Source organism: Bufo bufo, chromosome 5 (genome assembly GCF_905171765.1).
Source record: "Bufo bufo chromosome 5, aBufBuf1.1, whole genome shotgun sequence".
In the NCBI taxonomy this organism is placed as follows: domain Eukaryota; kingdom Metazoa; phylum Chordata; class Amphibia; order Anura; family Bufonidae; genus Bufo; species Bufo bufo.
The window spans coordinates 112,976,586-112,991,363 of NC_053393.1; the positions used below are offsets into that span (position 1 = coordinate 112,976,586).

General features: G+C 45.3%; 1 protein-coding gene across 2 annotated transcripts in view; it reads left to right on the plus strand.

The window, feature by feature from the left end:
• Positions 1-14,778, plus strand: part of PREX2 (phosphatidylinositol-3,4,5-trisphosphate dependent Rac exchange factor 2) — a 430,245-nt gene that overhangs the window by 117,087 nt on the left and 298,380 nt on the right. For both annotated transcript variants that reach the window (XM_040432527.1, XM_040432528.1), the window contains exons 7-8: positions 6,561-6,694; positions 9,336-9,439. In XM_040432527.1, coding sequence (XP_040288461.1) covers positions 6,561-6,694; positions 9,336-9,439 — 238 coding nt within the window. The remainder of the gene's footprint in view (positions 1-6,560; positions 6,695-9,335; positions 9,440-14,778) is intronic.

Below are 14,778 nucleotides of genomic sequence, written 5' to 3' on the forward strand. Positions count from 1 at the left end.
AAGAGGCCCTCACTAGCTAGAACTGACTGGGCCCCACAGCAAATTTTTGTACTAACCCCCCCTCCCGCTGGTTGGGTTCACATCACATCACGCCTATATTAGGTGTATTTCTGACAAAGATTGTGGCGCAAAGGTCCTTTGCGCTGCAATCTGCAACTTTTCCCCACTCATGCCAGGTCTAAAAAAGTTTGCGTGGGCAGGGAAGGGGATACAGTTATGGCCATACAGTTATTGGATAACACCACCATACAGTGACTGGTAAAACTGCGATACAGTATCTGGATAACACTGCTATGCAGTAACTGGAAAGCACCACCATACAGTGACAATAGATTATAAAAGGGTATAAGAGGGCACAGTACAGGGAATGATGAGGGGCACTGTACAGGATATGGTAAGAGGGCAAAATGCAGGGTATAAGGGGGCACAGTACAGGGTAGGGGCACTGTCAAGTGACCCTGTGACATTAGAAAGTCCTTATGGTGAATGCGGTTTATACACCACCATAATGAGAGGCAGAGGAGTGAGACAGGTGACTGGGGCCCTGGATGGACAGAAGGGGTGGACACAGCAAGTAGGTTGAAGGGGCTCTGAGGGGGGGTTCATACAAGAAGTAGGGTGCAGGAGGTCTGTGCAGGGCAGCAATAGGAGATAGGAGGGGTTCAACAGCAGCTCTGGATACATAAGGGAGGAAAGGAGACATCAGGGGCTCCATGAGGATGAGATAAAAGAAGGTTAGGATATGGGGGGAGGCAGGTGTCATGGAGGCAAACTGCTTAATGAGGCAGTAAAACAACTAGATAGCACAAAGCTGCTGGTCTACAGCATCCAGCAGCAGCTTGAACAGTTCCCTGAACCCCCCTCCCCCCAGACTGTCTTCACACTGCTGCTCCAGCCCTGACATCTCTCTCCTTCTCAGGCATCACATCCTGTGTAAAGGGGGCGTGTCTAAAGCTTGTAAGGCAAAATGTCCTGCTCTGCTGAACAGAGTGAAGAGGGGGGGTGTCTGAAGCTTTGCAGCACAGGAGCTTGTAAGGGGGACAGCAGTAGCCGTCTTCTGTATGCCGTTGCTCCATTCTGAAGCTGCGGCCCTGCTGCTGCTCCTGGGCCCCTTCTGCCCTCAGAGCCCGAAGCAGTGGCTTCCCCGATAGCTAAACTCCTGGAGCTGCGGTTAGTGAATGAAATGACTTCAGCTCCTTGCGCTCCAGCAATGAGCTCTTCCATCTGTATTGATGGAAGTGCTCATATCAGCGCAGTGGGCCCCCCCCCAGGAGCAGTGAGCCCCGGCACTTTACTGGGTTAGCCAGGTTCTGACGCCAGCCCTGGTGAATTAGGGTCATTGTTCATTGTATCTCACCTTACTTGCAGTACTGTAAGAGTTCATATCTTTTCTTGCTCTGTGAGCTGCTGACAGGCTGTTTTCAATTGCTCCTTGGCTATATACAGTAGCTGTGCTGCTGGCCTCACTTCTTTGCCTGAGCAATTGGCCTCCATAGATATTGCTAGGTCTTTTTGGCTTGCTAGAACTTTTCAAAGAGTTATAATCCATTTCTGTGCCTGTATATTGACCTCAATCTATATATCGCCTGTATATCGATCTGACAGTCTGATGCCTGACCCGTGCCTGTTCACCATACTGATCCTGTGCCTCCTGCCCAGACCTTTAACATAGAAACATAGAAACATATAATGTGTCGGCAGATAAGAACCATTTGGCCCATCTAGTCTGCCAAATAGACTGTTTTACGGATTCGCACAAGCTCTGTCCGCCCTTACCATGGCCTATTATGGAGTAACAAAAAGGGGGGGATTGGGTGTGAGGACACTCCCAATCTCCCTCCAAGCAGACCCTGGAGGAGCGCCAATCAAAACAAGGGGGCGGTGGGGGGGGGTTTGGGCTTGGAAACAAATGATTGCAGGAAATATAAAGCAATAAATATAAAGCAATAAAAAACAATAAAAGACAATAAAGAACAATGGTGTGGATTATAATAAATGGGTATAGAACTAGATGGAATAAAATAAAATAAAAAAATATATATATATAGATATATAGTATATACTGTATAGTATCACTTAGAAATCACTTTAAAATTTGTGTAGCATTAAAAATCGCCACGGTTCATGGCGAATAGATGCACAGATGGATACACTTCGGTGTAAGTCTGCACATTAAGATGTTACTCACTTCACAAAGGGGTTACTCGGATAAGCATAATACACTGGTAAACCAATACCCCCCCCCCCCCCCCCCCCCCAGCCAGGTTCGCCTCAAGATGGTAAAAGATGAAGGCAGCCACAGTCAGGAAGCTTCGGTTCAAATTCATTTTATTAGTTTATAAAAACTGGCTTAACGCGTTTCGGGACGATGTCCCTTCATCAGGAGTAGTATTACTTGTAGTGTGGAAGTGGTGGCTATTTATGGCCTGGGTGTTTGGCTGATTAACTGAAAAAAGCTCCAAAAAGAAGAGGGGGTGGTCAAAAAGGGTGCCAAAAGTAAGGGGGCGTGTTTGCATGCTGAGTTACGTCACCTTGGGTGACGTCAGGGATCCAGGTGGGCGGTTGCAATGTGGATTTGTGTAAGTGTGTCCGGAGCGCATTTTGGGCCTACTGCGCATGACCGGAAGTAGTGCTGGAGAACGATGCGTTCCAGGTTGGAACGCAAAACCCGGAAGTGGCACCGTGGCCATCCGGATCAGACAGAAGAATGCTCGATCTGTTTGTCAATGTCTGTGTCAGCTGGTGGGGTCCTTTGGAAACTGATGGTGGCTCACATGAGAAAGTGGTGTTTTTGTTTGGATATTTATTGGGGGATTATGGATGGATGATGTGTGTGCTGTCATTGGTCAAGAGTGTGGTGATGTCACCTGTAGGGGTGGACTTAGGTGCGGTGGGAGTATGTATAACATATGGTGGGGGAAGATTATAATAACAAAATGGTCATGCAAGTAGGTATCTATTGAGGAGGAATCTATATTAATCTATATTACTCTATATCAGTGGTGCCCAACCATTCGCCTGAGGGCCACAGTAGACTTGGTATAAATTTTGCGGGCCGGAACCAGGTGGCTTTGCCAGAAAGAAATGCAAATGCTGTGAGGGGGCACGTGTGAGCATTACTACTGTGAAGGGGGCACGTGTGAGCATTACTACTGTGAAGAGGGCACATATCTGGCATAACTACTGTGAGGGGGCACATATCAGGGCATAACTACTGTGAGAGGGCACATATCAGGGTATAACTACTGTGAGGAGGGCACATATCAGGGCATAACTACTTTGAAGAGGGCACATATCAGGGCATAACTACTGTGAGGGGGCACGAGTGAGCATTACTACTGTGAAGAGGGCACATATCTGGGTATAAATACTGTGAAGAGGGCACATATCAGGGCATAACTAATGTGAAGAGGGCACATATCTGGGCATAACTACTGTGAGGGGGCACATATCTGGGCATAACTACTGTGAGGGGGCACATATCTGGGCATAACTACTGTGAGGGGGCACATATCTGGGCATAACTACTGTGAGGGGGCATGTGTGAGCATTACGTATGTAAAGAGGGCACATATCTTGGCATTATTACTGTGAGGGGGCACATATCTGGGCATAACTACTGTGAGGGGGCATATATCTGGGCATAACTACTGTGAGGGGGCATGTGTGAGCATTACTACTGTGAAGAGGGCACATATCTTGGCATTAATACTGTGAGGGGGCATGTGATGTATACATGTGTGTAATGTATGTAGTGCAGTATGTGATTATCACACACTGCACTACATACATTACACACATGTAATCGTCACATACTGCGCTGTCACCTTCTTCTGCAGGTCTACCTTGATGTCTGGTCTTTAGGCTTCAGTCAGATCCTCCACCGTCATGCTTGCGCCGTGTGCCCGACACCACCAGGATCTGGCCCCTCCTCCTTTCATCTCCCGCCGCCTTCTCCTACAGCAGGGCGCTCTATCGCTCCAGTGCCCGCCCAATCTTACCAATCAGGGGCGTAGCTAGAAATGACTGGGCCCCATAGCAAAAAAAATGATGGGCCCCCCTCCTGGATCTCCCGCCCCCACATATCTATCGGACCTCCCACCCCTTCCAGAGCTCCCACCCAAACACCCCTCCAGGACCTCCCACCCCAACATCCCCACACCCCTCCCTAGATCCCTCTAAGTGTCATCCACAGATCCCCCCTCAGTGTCATCCACAGATCCCCCCCTCAGTGTCCTCCACAGATCCCCCCTCAGTGTCATCCACAGATCACCCCCCTCAGTGTCATCCACAGATCCCCCTCAGTGTCATCCACAGATCCCCCCTCAGTGTCATCCACAGATCCCCCCCTCAGTGTCATCCACAGATCCCCCCCTCAGTGTCATCCACAGATCCCCCCCTTAGTGTCATCCACAGATACCCCCCTAAGTGTCATCCACAGATCCCCCCCTGTGTCATCCACAGATCCCCCCTCAGTGTCATCCACAGATATCCCACTCAGTGTCATCCACAGATATCCCCCTCAGTGTCATCCACAGATATCGCCCTCAGTGTCATCCAGATATCCCCCTCAGTGTCATCCACAGATATCCCCCTCAGTGTCATCCACAGATATCCCCCTCAGTGTCATCCACAGATATCCCCCTCAGTGTCATCCACAGATACCACAGATATCCCCCTCAGTGTCATCCACAGATATCCCCCTCAGTGTCATCCACAGATCTCCTGCCCACCCAGAGCCGCTTCCTAGCTAATTTATTCACTGCACTTGCCTCTGTGAAATTGAAGAGAAGCGCAGTAATCTCGCACAGGCGCACTGGCAGAGGCCAGGAAGACGGTGCATGCGCACTTCGATGCCTCTGCGCCTGTGCGAGATTACGGCGCTTCTCTTCAATTTCACAGAAGCAATTGCAGTGAATAAATTAGCTAGGAGGCGGTGCTGGGCGGGGAGATTGCAGGCAAAGGCAGCATCGCTTTGCTGCCTAAGCCGTTCGCAGCGCGCCCTGCGCTGATAAAGTCCTGTTACTGCGCGGGCCGCATGACACGGCTTTGCGGGCCGCATTTGGCTCATGGGCCGTAGGTTGGGCATCACTGCTCTATATTAATCCAAATCATATAGGTAGTTACTCTATTTTGGGGTGAGAATGATCAGATGTGGCAGGGGGTGGTGTTGAGAGAAAGAGGATGTATGTAAAGTTGTACAAGGGGTGTGTGGGTGGTGGATAGGATGTTTGATACTCATCAACAAGATGTGTATGTATGATATTGTACAGAAAATATAACTATGTATAATTATATACATAAAAGGGGGGTTGTATATATGTATATATATTATGGAGTACCAGTTTGCATGTTCCCTCTGTGTCATGCACCAGTGTTTCTGATCCCCAAAGGTAAGCAGCCAATCACACCCGGACTATTTCAGGAGGTAGTGGCTAGGTGGCTGTCTTGCAGTAAAGGCCAGATTCCTATATAGTCGGCACTCTGGAAGAAGGTGGTGCTGGTTTCCTGGTTTGCAGGTCCATACATCCAAGTAGAAGAAGTGGATCACCACTCACTTTTTGATGTTAATAAATCTGCACATTATTACCGTAAACAAAATACAGGCAGATGTGATGCGTTTCAGCTAAACAGTTTTTCAAACAAGCTTGATGCTTGTGTGAAAAAGGCAGCTGAAACGCTATCAATATAGTAGGATTACAGGTTGGACTTTATGGACTTTTGTGTTTTTCCAACCTTAAGTGTCTCATCTTAGACAATGTGGGCATATCGCTAGAATATGCCCCCATTGTCTGATAGGTGGGACCCGCACCAATATAGAGAATGGAGCCCTGAAAGTGGTGGAGGGCGCACTGCACATGCGCAGCCCCCCTTCATTTATTTTCTATGGGGTCACCGAAAACAGCCAAGCGCTAGCTCAGATATTTTTGTCGGGCCCATAGAAGTGAATGGGAGCAGTGGCTGGGCTCCCATTCACTTCTATGGGGAGAGCGCTTGGTGGTAGCCAGACCAGAGTCCTCCAGCCACTACTTTGCGGGGCTCTGTTCCCGATATAGGTGAGGGTCCTAGCAATATGCCCCCATTGTCTGAGATGAGAATACCCCTTTAGCAATTATATAACTATGGCTTAATGCTAGTGAATATGATTTTGTAAAAGCCAATTTGCATATGGAAGAAAAAAAATTCACATAATTTACATGGAATCCATGTAATAATTATGGCCTGCATTAATATTTTCCTGTCATGATAATCCATTTTTACACGGTAACCCCAGGAGTGAAGCTGCATTTGTCTGCTATCACTGCGCATTATTATCTCGATCTCTGTATTATACTATTGTTGTCATTTGCTACCTTTATTATTTAAATGAAGCTTTGTCACTTTGTTCTTTTAAGTATACAAAAAGATGTAAAAGAAATGAGTGACAATTCTAGGGGAGCTCATTCTCTAGGAAACAGTTGTTTAGTTGCACTGATTGCTATGATAAAAGAATAACATTTCACAATAATGTTTTAGTTCACCAGTTAATATGTTTTCTTTCTTTTTGTCTACTTTGTTAGGGCTCCAGCATCACAGACACTTGCACTGAAATGCTGATGCATGGAGTTCTTTTAAAAATTTCCTCTGGGAACATCCAGGAGCGGATTTTCTTTCTCTTTGATAACCTTTTAGTGTATTGCAAAAGAAAACATCGGTGAGTCTTAGCAAGAAGCATGAAAAGCCAAGTAATGTTTAATATACATTTGTAGGACACTTAATACATTTTAACTCCATACTTTTTTTTGTTTACTTTGCATTTGCTCATGTAAACTATAATTTTTGAAAATGTTAATTTATTTTTCAAAAATTCTGTACAACAGTATACCAGAGGTAAGAAACATACAGGAAACGTTTTATCAGTTTTTTTTAAACTGTTAAAAATAACCTAATAATAATTTTGGCAATATATTTTGAACTGATTTTTATTGTTTTTGCTGAAGTTTGGACTTTCCATAGCACTTTTCACTGCAGTGCATACAGAATCTATACATACAGTATGTACAATATGAGCTGCAGTGATGGCCAGACTAGCAGGAGCACCCATCGCTGCTTCTGCATGTGCCCGCTCCGCTGAAACCTCTGCAAAGCAATGGCAGACAGGAACAGTGATGGGTGCTCCTGTTTGGTGCTCATTGCAGCGCATATTGTAGATATGCCTACAGTGCATGGCAAGATGTCTGACCCTGTCAATTAAGAAGCAGTGGGGAGCCTCGTGAGCAGCATGTGCAGCCCCTTGCCACTCAAAAAAATCGATTAGATCATTCTAATGGGCATCTTTTGAATGAGTGCCGTATGATTCTGCAATTCCCCTGCAGGAGATGTTTGGCTACCTGCAGCTTCCAATGGCAAAACAACTGAGCCATTTAGGTGCTCAACTTATGAGGATCAGCACATCTCCAACAGGAAGAGTGGTTGTCCTGATGGGCCAGCCCAAAGCATTGCATGGAATTGTTGCAGATGACACGTAGGGAACAACTGGTGAATGTTTTGTTGACAACTTCTTTAAACAACATAGAGCCACATTTACTTTGGAAGTGAACAGACTTTTGGATGAAGACTTTTTTTTTTACCTTTCATCAACCATGAGTGAGATGAACCTCTAGTATGGTGTCTACTCATATATACACTTTGCTGGTTGCATCTACAATTCCAAATATAGTGTATACTGAAGACTATCACAGTAGGAAGTCTTGTGGAAGTCTCTAGAGTTATGTAAATTGTGTGCATTTGTGCATTTCACCCTCTACTTCTCTTTAGATAAATAATCTACATTCCTGTGTTTCCTTAGGGAAACCAGGGATATTCATAGCAAGTAAAGTTGCTGACAGCAATATTCAAACATTCTCTTTGACTGTGTATATAGTTAAGTGTATATATACAAGTTACACTGGTTCCAGATTTTGATTGCAGTGGTTGGAAAGTTCTGGTAGAGAGGGTAGACCTTACAGCACTCTTCTTGTTGCATTCTTGAATGATCTTTATTTATCAATCCATGAATTTTTAGAAACAAAGACCCTGATTTATCAACAAGGGGCAATTTGAAGTTTGTCTTCAAATTGGTCGATTTGTATAAAGTTAACAGTCCGTGAGCCAAATTTATGAAAGTGGTGCACAGCGCTGTTTGAATTTAGCACAAGCCAAACTATCACATTCTGACTAAGGGTGCATTCACACGACGGCAAGTGTTTTGCGGTCCGCAAATTGCGGATCCGCAAAACACGGATACTTGCCATGTGCGTTCTGCATTTTGCGGACCGCACATGGCCAGCGCTATATAGAGATTGCCTATTCTTGTCCGCGACCCCGGACAAGAATAGGACACGCTCCATCCATTGAAATGAATGAATCTATTGGATGCAGAGCACCCTTATTCTCACCTGCTACAGATAAGGCAGATCAGGAGTGGAGTGCAGTTGAGACTGAATTTTTTTCAATTTTCTCTATGAGACAGCAGGATTTCATAGTTGACTTAGCAAGAGCAAAAAACAACTTTGGCCTGTCGCAGACTATTGATAGTCTTAGAAGTACAAAAGAGACAAGTCACAATTTAGTCCAAAAGAGACAAAAACTGATTGATAAATCAGGGTCAAAATATACAATATTGCATATATTTGTAGCAATGCACTGCTGATATGTGGTTAATCTGTGACATTACAAGATGTTTCGGCTCCCCTGACACATGTTCACGTTGTCACAGGAGAATATCATAAATGTAGACTATGGGCATATATAGTCCTTGTAGAGAGGATGGTATAGCGCACTTTGTGCTGGAAGTGTATAGGTGCATCTATCCATGAGATCCAGCGCTATATAATGCACGCACAATGGCAGCACACAATGCATCTTTCCAACCTCTATACAGGCACTGTATGTGCCCATGTGCTATGCTATTCTCCTATGACAATGTGAACAGGGGTCCGGAGAGCCAAAACGTCTTGTAGAGTCACAGATTTGAACTACATATCAGCAGTATATAGCTACAGATAATAAATGCATGGATTAAACAGTTCTTCCACATAAGTTGTCAACGTCATCATGGTGAAAAATCTGGAAGATTTGATTGTAGCTACATTTAAAGGACCTGATCATGAGTGAGATTGTTCAATTTAGGTCTTGAGTATTTTGGATAATTAAAACATGAATAAAACAGAAAAAAGCACAAAGAAATAGGAAAACCTGCAAACTGTGAGTGAAATCTTGTTTTCCACCGATGTGGTTATAAAAGTGGCATTAAGTGGAGATACATGCACCATTTTCACATACAGGAATTAACTTAAATTTTGTTTCATTTTAAGGCGTTTGAAGAACAGCAAAGTATCCACAGATGGGCACCGCTATCTCTTCCGAGGTCGGATTAACACAGAAGTGATGGAGGTTGAAAATGTTGATGATGGAACAGGTGCGTGTATAAATAATCCCAGCAAAATGATTGGCAGTGCTCACAAACCAGTGATTCCCCACCGTGCAAGCTGGCGAGAAAATAAAGCAAACACATGCAAGTTCTAGAACCTCCATGTAGAAAAATGATTCATACAGTATGATGGCTCTTAAATCACATCTGTAATAATATCTATTTGTCTGTCTGTATATATTGTGACAGAGTGTCTGGAGTAGTAGTGGACGGGGTCTATGTGTGCCCAAGGTTCCTCACTTCTGTCATTTAAAAAAAAACTAACTGATTTTTAGGGCCTGTGTTGCTGGAGTGGGGAGAGAAGGTTGGCCCCACTCCATCCGGACAGTATGGGTTTTGGGCTGTCAGGTAATCACTTCTCAGATGGGCTAGCCTGATATAAGACTGAGAATGCAGACACGTGAGCTGACTCTACCTGGGAACAGGACTGCTTGGAGTCTTTGAGAGCATAGCAGGTGGTACAAACAAAATGGTTATGTTTGGTGCTCAGTGTTAGGCTGGCACCAGGTTAGTCAGAAGTTCCTGATTGTATAGTTAGAGCCGGACAGGCATAGAATATTGTTTTGTTTATGTTTATTTTATGTACCACCCGCTGACAATAAATCTGGACAGTTAATGGAAAACTGAGGTTGCCTGGAATCTGTGCTCGATAGAGTGTGCACGTCGATCCAAGAGACGACCACCCTGCTACCTAACTCTTACAAGTGGTGGAGGATGCGGGCAACAGAAATTCTGGCATTAAAAAAAAAAAAAAAAAAAAAAAGAACATTTAAAGGGCCAGAGTCTCTTTTTTTTGTGCAGTGCACCAAAGACTGTTTTCTGCCTCTTGGAAGATGGAGGATGTCATTAAAGCTATGTTGCAAGCTGTTGTATCTGAACAGGAGGCTACCCGAGTGCAGCAGGAGGCTACCAGAGTACAGCAAAAGGCGCTTGAGGAAACCAGCCGCAGGCTGATGGCCCAACTGGAGGCTGCCCAAGAGGCACAAAGAAAAGACCGGGAGACCTTAACAGTTGTGGTGCAGCAACGGGTCCCAGGTATGGCAGATGCCACTCATTTCTCCATAAGGGCTAGTCACTTTTTTCAAAAGAAGACAACCGTGGAAGCCTACCTGACCACCTTCATAAGAACGGCCGAACGAGAGGGTTGGCCAAAGGTACAGTGGGCAGGACTGTTGGCGCCCTTCCTTTCAGGAGAACCCCAAAAGGCATATTTTGACCTGGAGAATTGTGATGCTATGGACTATAATAAGCTAAAAAAGGAGATCCTTACGTGCCTTGGAGTTACTCTTTCCATCCCCGCACAGCGTGTGCACAACTGGGACTACAGCATGGATAAACCACCACGTTCCCAAACGCACGACCTCATACACCTGACCAAGAAGTGGTTGCAGCCGGAGATCCTGATAGGTCCCCAGATGGTGGAGCGGGTTGTGATAGACCAGTACTTAAGGGTTCTCCCCGTTACCTTGCGCATGTGGGTGAGCTATGGTGACCCTAAGAATGCTGACCAGATGGTGGAGATGGTGGAGAGGTACGCAGCCACGGAGGAGCTACTGAGTCTGCCGCTGCGCCCGCAGCGGAGATCTCCAGGACTACCTGGTAAATCTGTTCTAAGCGAAAAGGGGGCTGGCAAAGGTGATATATCTGTGGGGGCAAGTGGAGAGACTGGAGGTCCAGGCTCTAGAAGCTGGCAAGCCGTGCCAGGGAGGTTTGTGGCCTATAAGAGACCTAATAGAGACTTAATAAAATGTTTCAGATGTCAAATGCCTGGTCATGTTGTTGCCAATTGCCCAATGTCTGATGAACCAATGCAGTGTGATGCCTCCTCTATAAACTGCCGTTTATCACTGTGTGCTCAGCTTGCATGTGTGGCATTACCAAATACTGGGGGTGAGAAACAAATGTGTGTTATTACTGTGGAAGGTAAAGATGTGATTGCATTGTTAGACTCAGGCAGTCTGGTCACCCTAGTAAAAACGGACTTGGTAATTCCCAGGAAATGACAAGCGAAGACCATTGCGGTAACCTGCATACATGGAGACACCCGTAATTATCACACTGCTATGGTAGACGGAAATACCCGGTTCGGGGCAGAAAAATTTAGGGTTGGTTTAGTGCCCAGGTTAATGCATGGTGTCATCATGGGAAGGGATTTCCCACATTTCTGGCAGCTATGGAAACATAAACGTTCAAATGCCCATCAGGAAGGTGATGACCAGTCCAGAGAGAGAAGACTCCCTTGATGACAATTTGCCAGACCTTGCAGTAAGGAAAGAGCAGTTTGGTGCTGAGCAATTAAAAGATCCCACCGTTACTAGAGCCAGGGAAAATGTGAAGTCTATTGATGGTAAACTGGTAGACCCCGACAGCAGACTTTACTTCCCGCATATGGCGTTGAAACACGACTTATTGTACCAGGTGGTAAAAAGGGGAGAGGATCCGGTGAAACAACTATTGGTTCCTAAAGTTTACCGACAAACGGTACTAGATATTGCTTATGGTCACCTTATGTGGGGGCATTTTGGAGCTGAAAAGACTACAGACAGAGTCCTTTAAAGGTTCTTTTGGCCTGGGGTCCATAAAGATGTTAAAGATTATTGTGACACCTGCCCAGAGTGCCAAATTTCGGCTCCTCGGCCACACTATCTTAGTCCCCTGGTACCTCTACCAATCATTGAGATACCATTTGAGAGAATAGCCATGGACCTGGTGGGGCCTTTTTTAAGATCTGCTCAAGGCCACCAACATATTCTCGTAATCATGGACTACGCTACTCGTTACCCGGAAGCTATACACTTACTTAATACATCATCCGAGGTCATAGCTAAAGAGTTGGTGCAGGTGTTCAGTCTCGTGGGACTACCAAAAGAGATCCTAACAGATCAGGGTACCCCCTATATGTCACGCATCATGAAGGAGTTATGTAAACTGTTCCAAGTTAAACAGCTGCGTATCTCTGTCTACCATCCACAGACTGATGGACTGGTAAAGAGATTTAATAAAACTCTAAAAGCCATGCTTAAGAAAGTAGTGGACAAAGATGGGAACAACTGGGATTTCCTTATTCCCTATCTCATGTTTGCCATCCGTGAAGTCCCTCAGTCATCTACGGGCTACTCCTCGTTTCAGTTGCTATATGGTCGCCACACTAGGGGTCTGCTAGACATAGCAAAAGAAACCTGGGAAGAAGAAGCTACCCCCTATAGAAGTGTCATTGAACATATGACACAAATGCAAGATTGTACAGTCGTGGCCAAAAGTTTTGAGAATTACATAAATATTGGAAATTGGAAAAGTTGCTTCCTAAGTTTTTATAATAGCAATTTTCATATACTCCAGAATGTTATGAAGAGTGATCAGATGAATTGCATAGTCCTTCTTTGCCATGAAAATTAACTTAATCCCAAAAAAACCTTTCCACTGCATTTCATTGCTGTCATTAAAGGACCTGCTGAGATCATTTCAGTAATCGTCTTATTAACTCAGGTGAGAATGTTGACGAGCACAAGGCTGGAGATCATTATGTCAGGCTGATTGGGTTAAAATGGCAGACTTGACATGTTAAAAGGGGGGTGATGCTTGAAATCATTGTTCTTCCATTGTTAACCATGGTGACCTGCAAAGAAACGCGTGCAGCCATCATTGCGTTGCATAAAAATGGCTTAATAGGCAAGGATATTGTGGCTACTAAGATTGCACCTCAATCAACAATTTATAGGATCATCAAGAACTTCAAGGAAAGAGGCTCAATTCTTGTTAAGAAGGCTTCAGGGCGTCCAAGAAAGTCCAGCAAGCGCCAGGATCGTCTCCTAAAGAGGATTCAGCTGCGGGATCGGAGTGCCTCCAGTGCAGAGCTTGCTCAGGAATGGCAGCAGGCAGGTGTGAGCGCATCTGCACGCACAGTGAGGCGAAGACTTTTGGAAGATGGCCTGGTGTCAAGAAGGCCAGCAAAGAAGCCACTTCTCTCCAAAAAAAACATCAGGGACAGATTGATCTTCTGCAGAAAGTATGGTGAATGGACTGCTGAGGACTGGGGCAAAGTCATATTCTCCGATGAAGCCTCTTTCCGATTGTTTGGGGCATCTGGAAAAAGGCTCGTCCGGAGAAGAAAAGGTGAGCGCTACCATCAGTCCTGTGTCATGCCAACAGTAAAGCATCCTGAGACCATTCATGTGTGGGGTTGCTTCTCATCCAAGGGAGTGGGCTCACAATTTTGCCCAAAAACACAGCCATGAATAAAGAATGGTACCAAAACACCCTCCAACAGCAACTTCTTCCAACAATCCAACAACAGTTTGGTGAAGAACAATGCATTTTCCAGCACGATGAAGCACCGTGCCATGAGGCAAAAGTGATAACTAAGTGGCTCGGGGACCAAAACGTTGACATTTTGGGTCCATGGCCTGGAAACTCCCCAGATCTTAATCCCATTGAGAACTTGTGGTCAATCCTCAAGAGGCGGGTGGACAAACAAAAACCCACTAATTCTGACAAACTCCAAGAAGTGATTATGAAAGAATGGGTTGCTATCAGTCAGGAATTGGCCCAGAAGTTGATTGAGAGCATGCCCAGTCGAATTGCAGAGATTCTGAAAAAGAAGGGCCAACACTGCAAATACTGACTCTTTGCATAAATGTCATGCAATTGTCGATAAAAGCCTTTGAAACGTATGAAGTGCGTGTAATTATATTTCACTACATCACAGAAACAACTGAAACAAAGATCTAAAAGCAGTTTAGCAGCAAACTTTGTGAAAACTAATATTTTTGTCATTCTCAAAACTTTTGGCCACGACTGTATATCTGTGGTGATGCCAATTGTACGAGAACATATTGCCCAGGCCCAGGGGGCACAACAAAGGGTGTATAACCGCAGTGCCCGAGTAGGTACCTTTGCGCCAGGTGACCGGGTGCTGGTGCTGATCCCTACAGTAGAGAGCTAATTCCTGGCTAAGTGGCAAGGTCCCTTTGAGGTGATAGAGAGAGTAAATGAGGTAAACTATAAAATCAGTCAACCAGGTAAGAGGAAGCCTGAGCAAGTATACCACGTCAAGGTTATAAAACCATGGAAAGATTGACTATCACTTGCTGCCGGCATCTCCTTCCCCCCAGAGCAGCGGTGCTCTGGGAAGCCCCTGTTGCCAAAGGTTACAGTATCGGGCTCCTTGGCCAAGACACAAAAGGTAGAAGTTCAGGGATTCCTCTTAATAGGGATTTCTTCTTGGAGATCCCAGGTCGCACCTCTGTCCTAAAACATGACATCATAACAGAACCAGGAAAAAAGGTTAAGCTACAACAGAACAGAATACCAGAGGCCAGGAGAGGTAT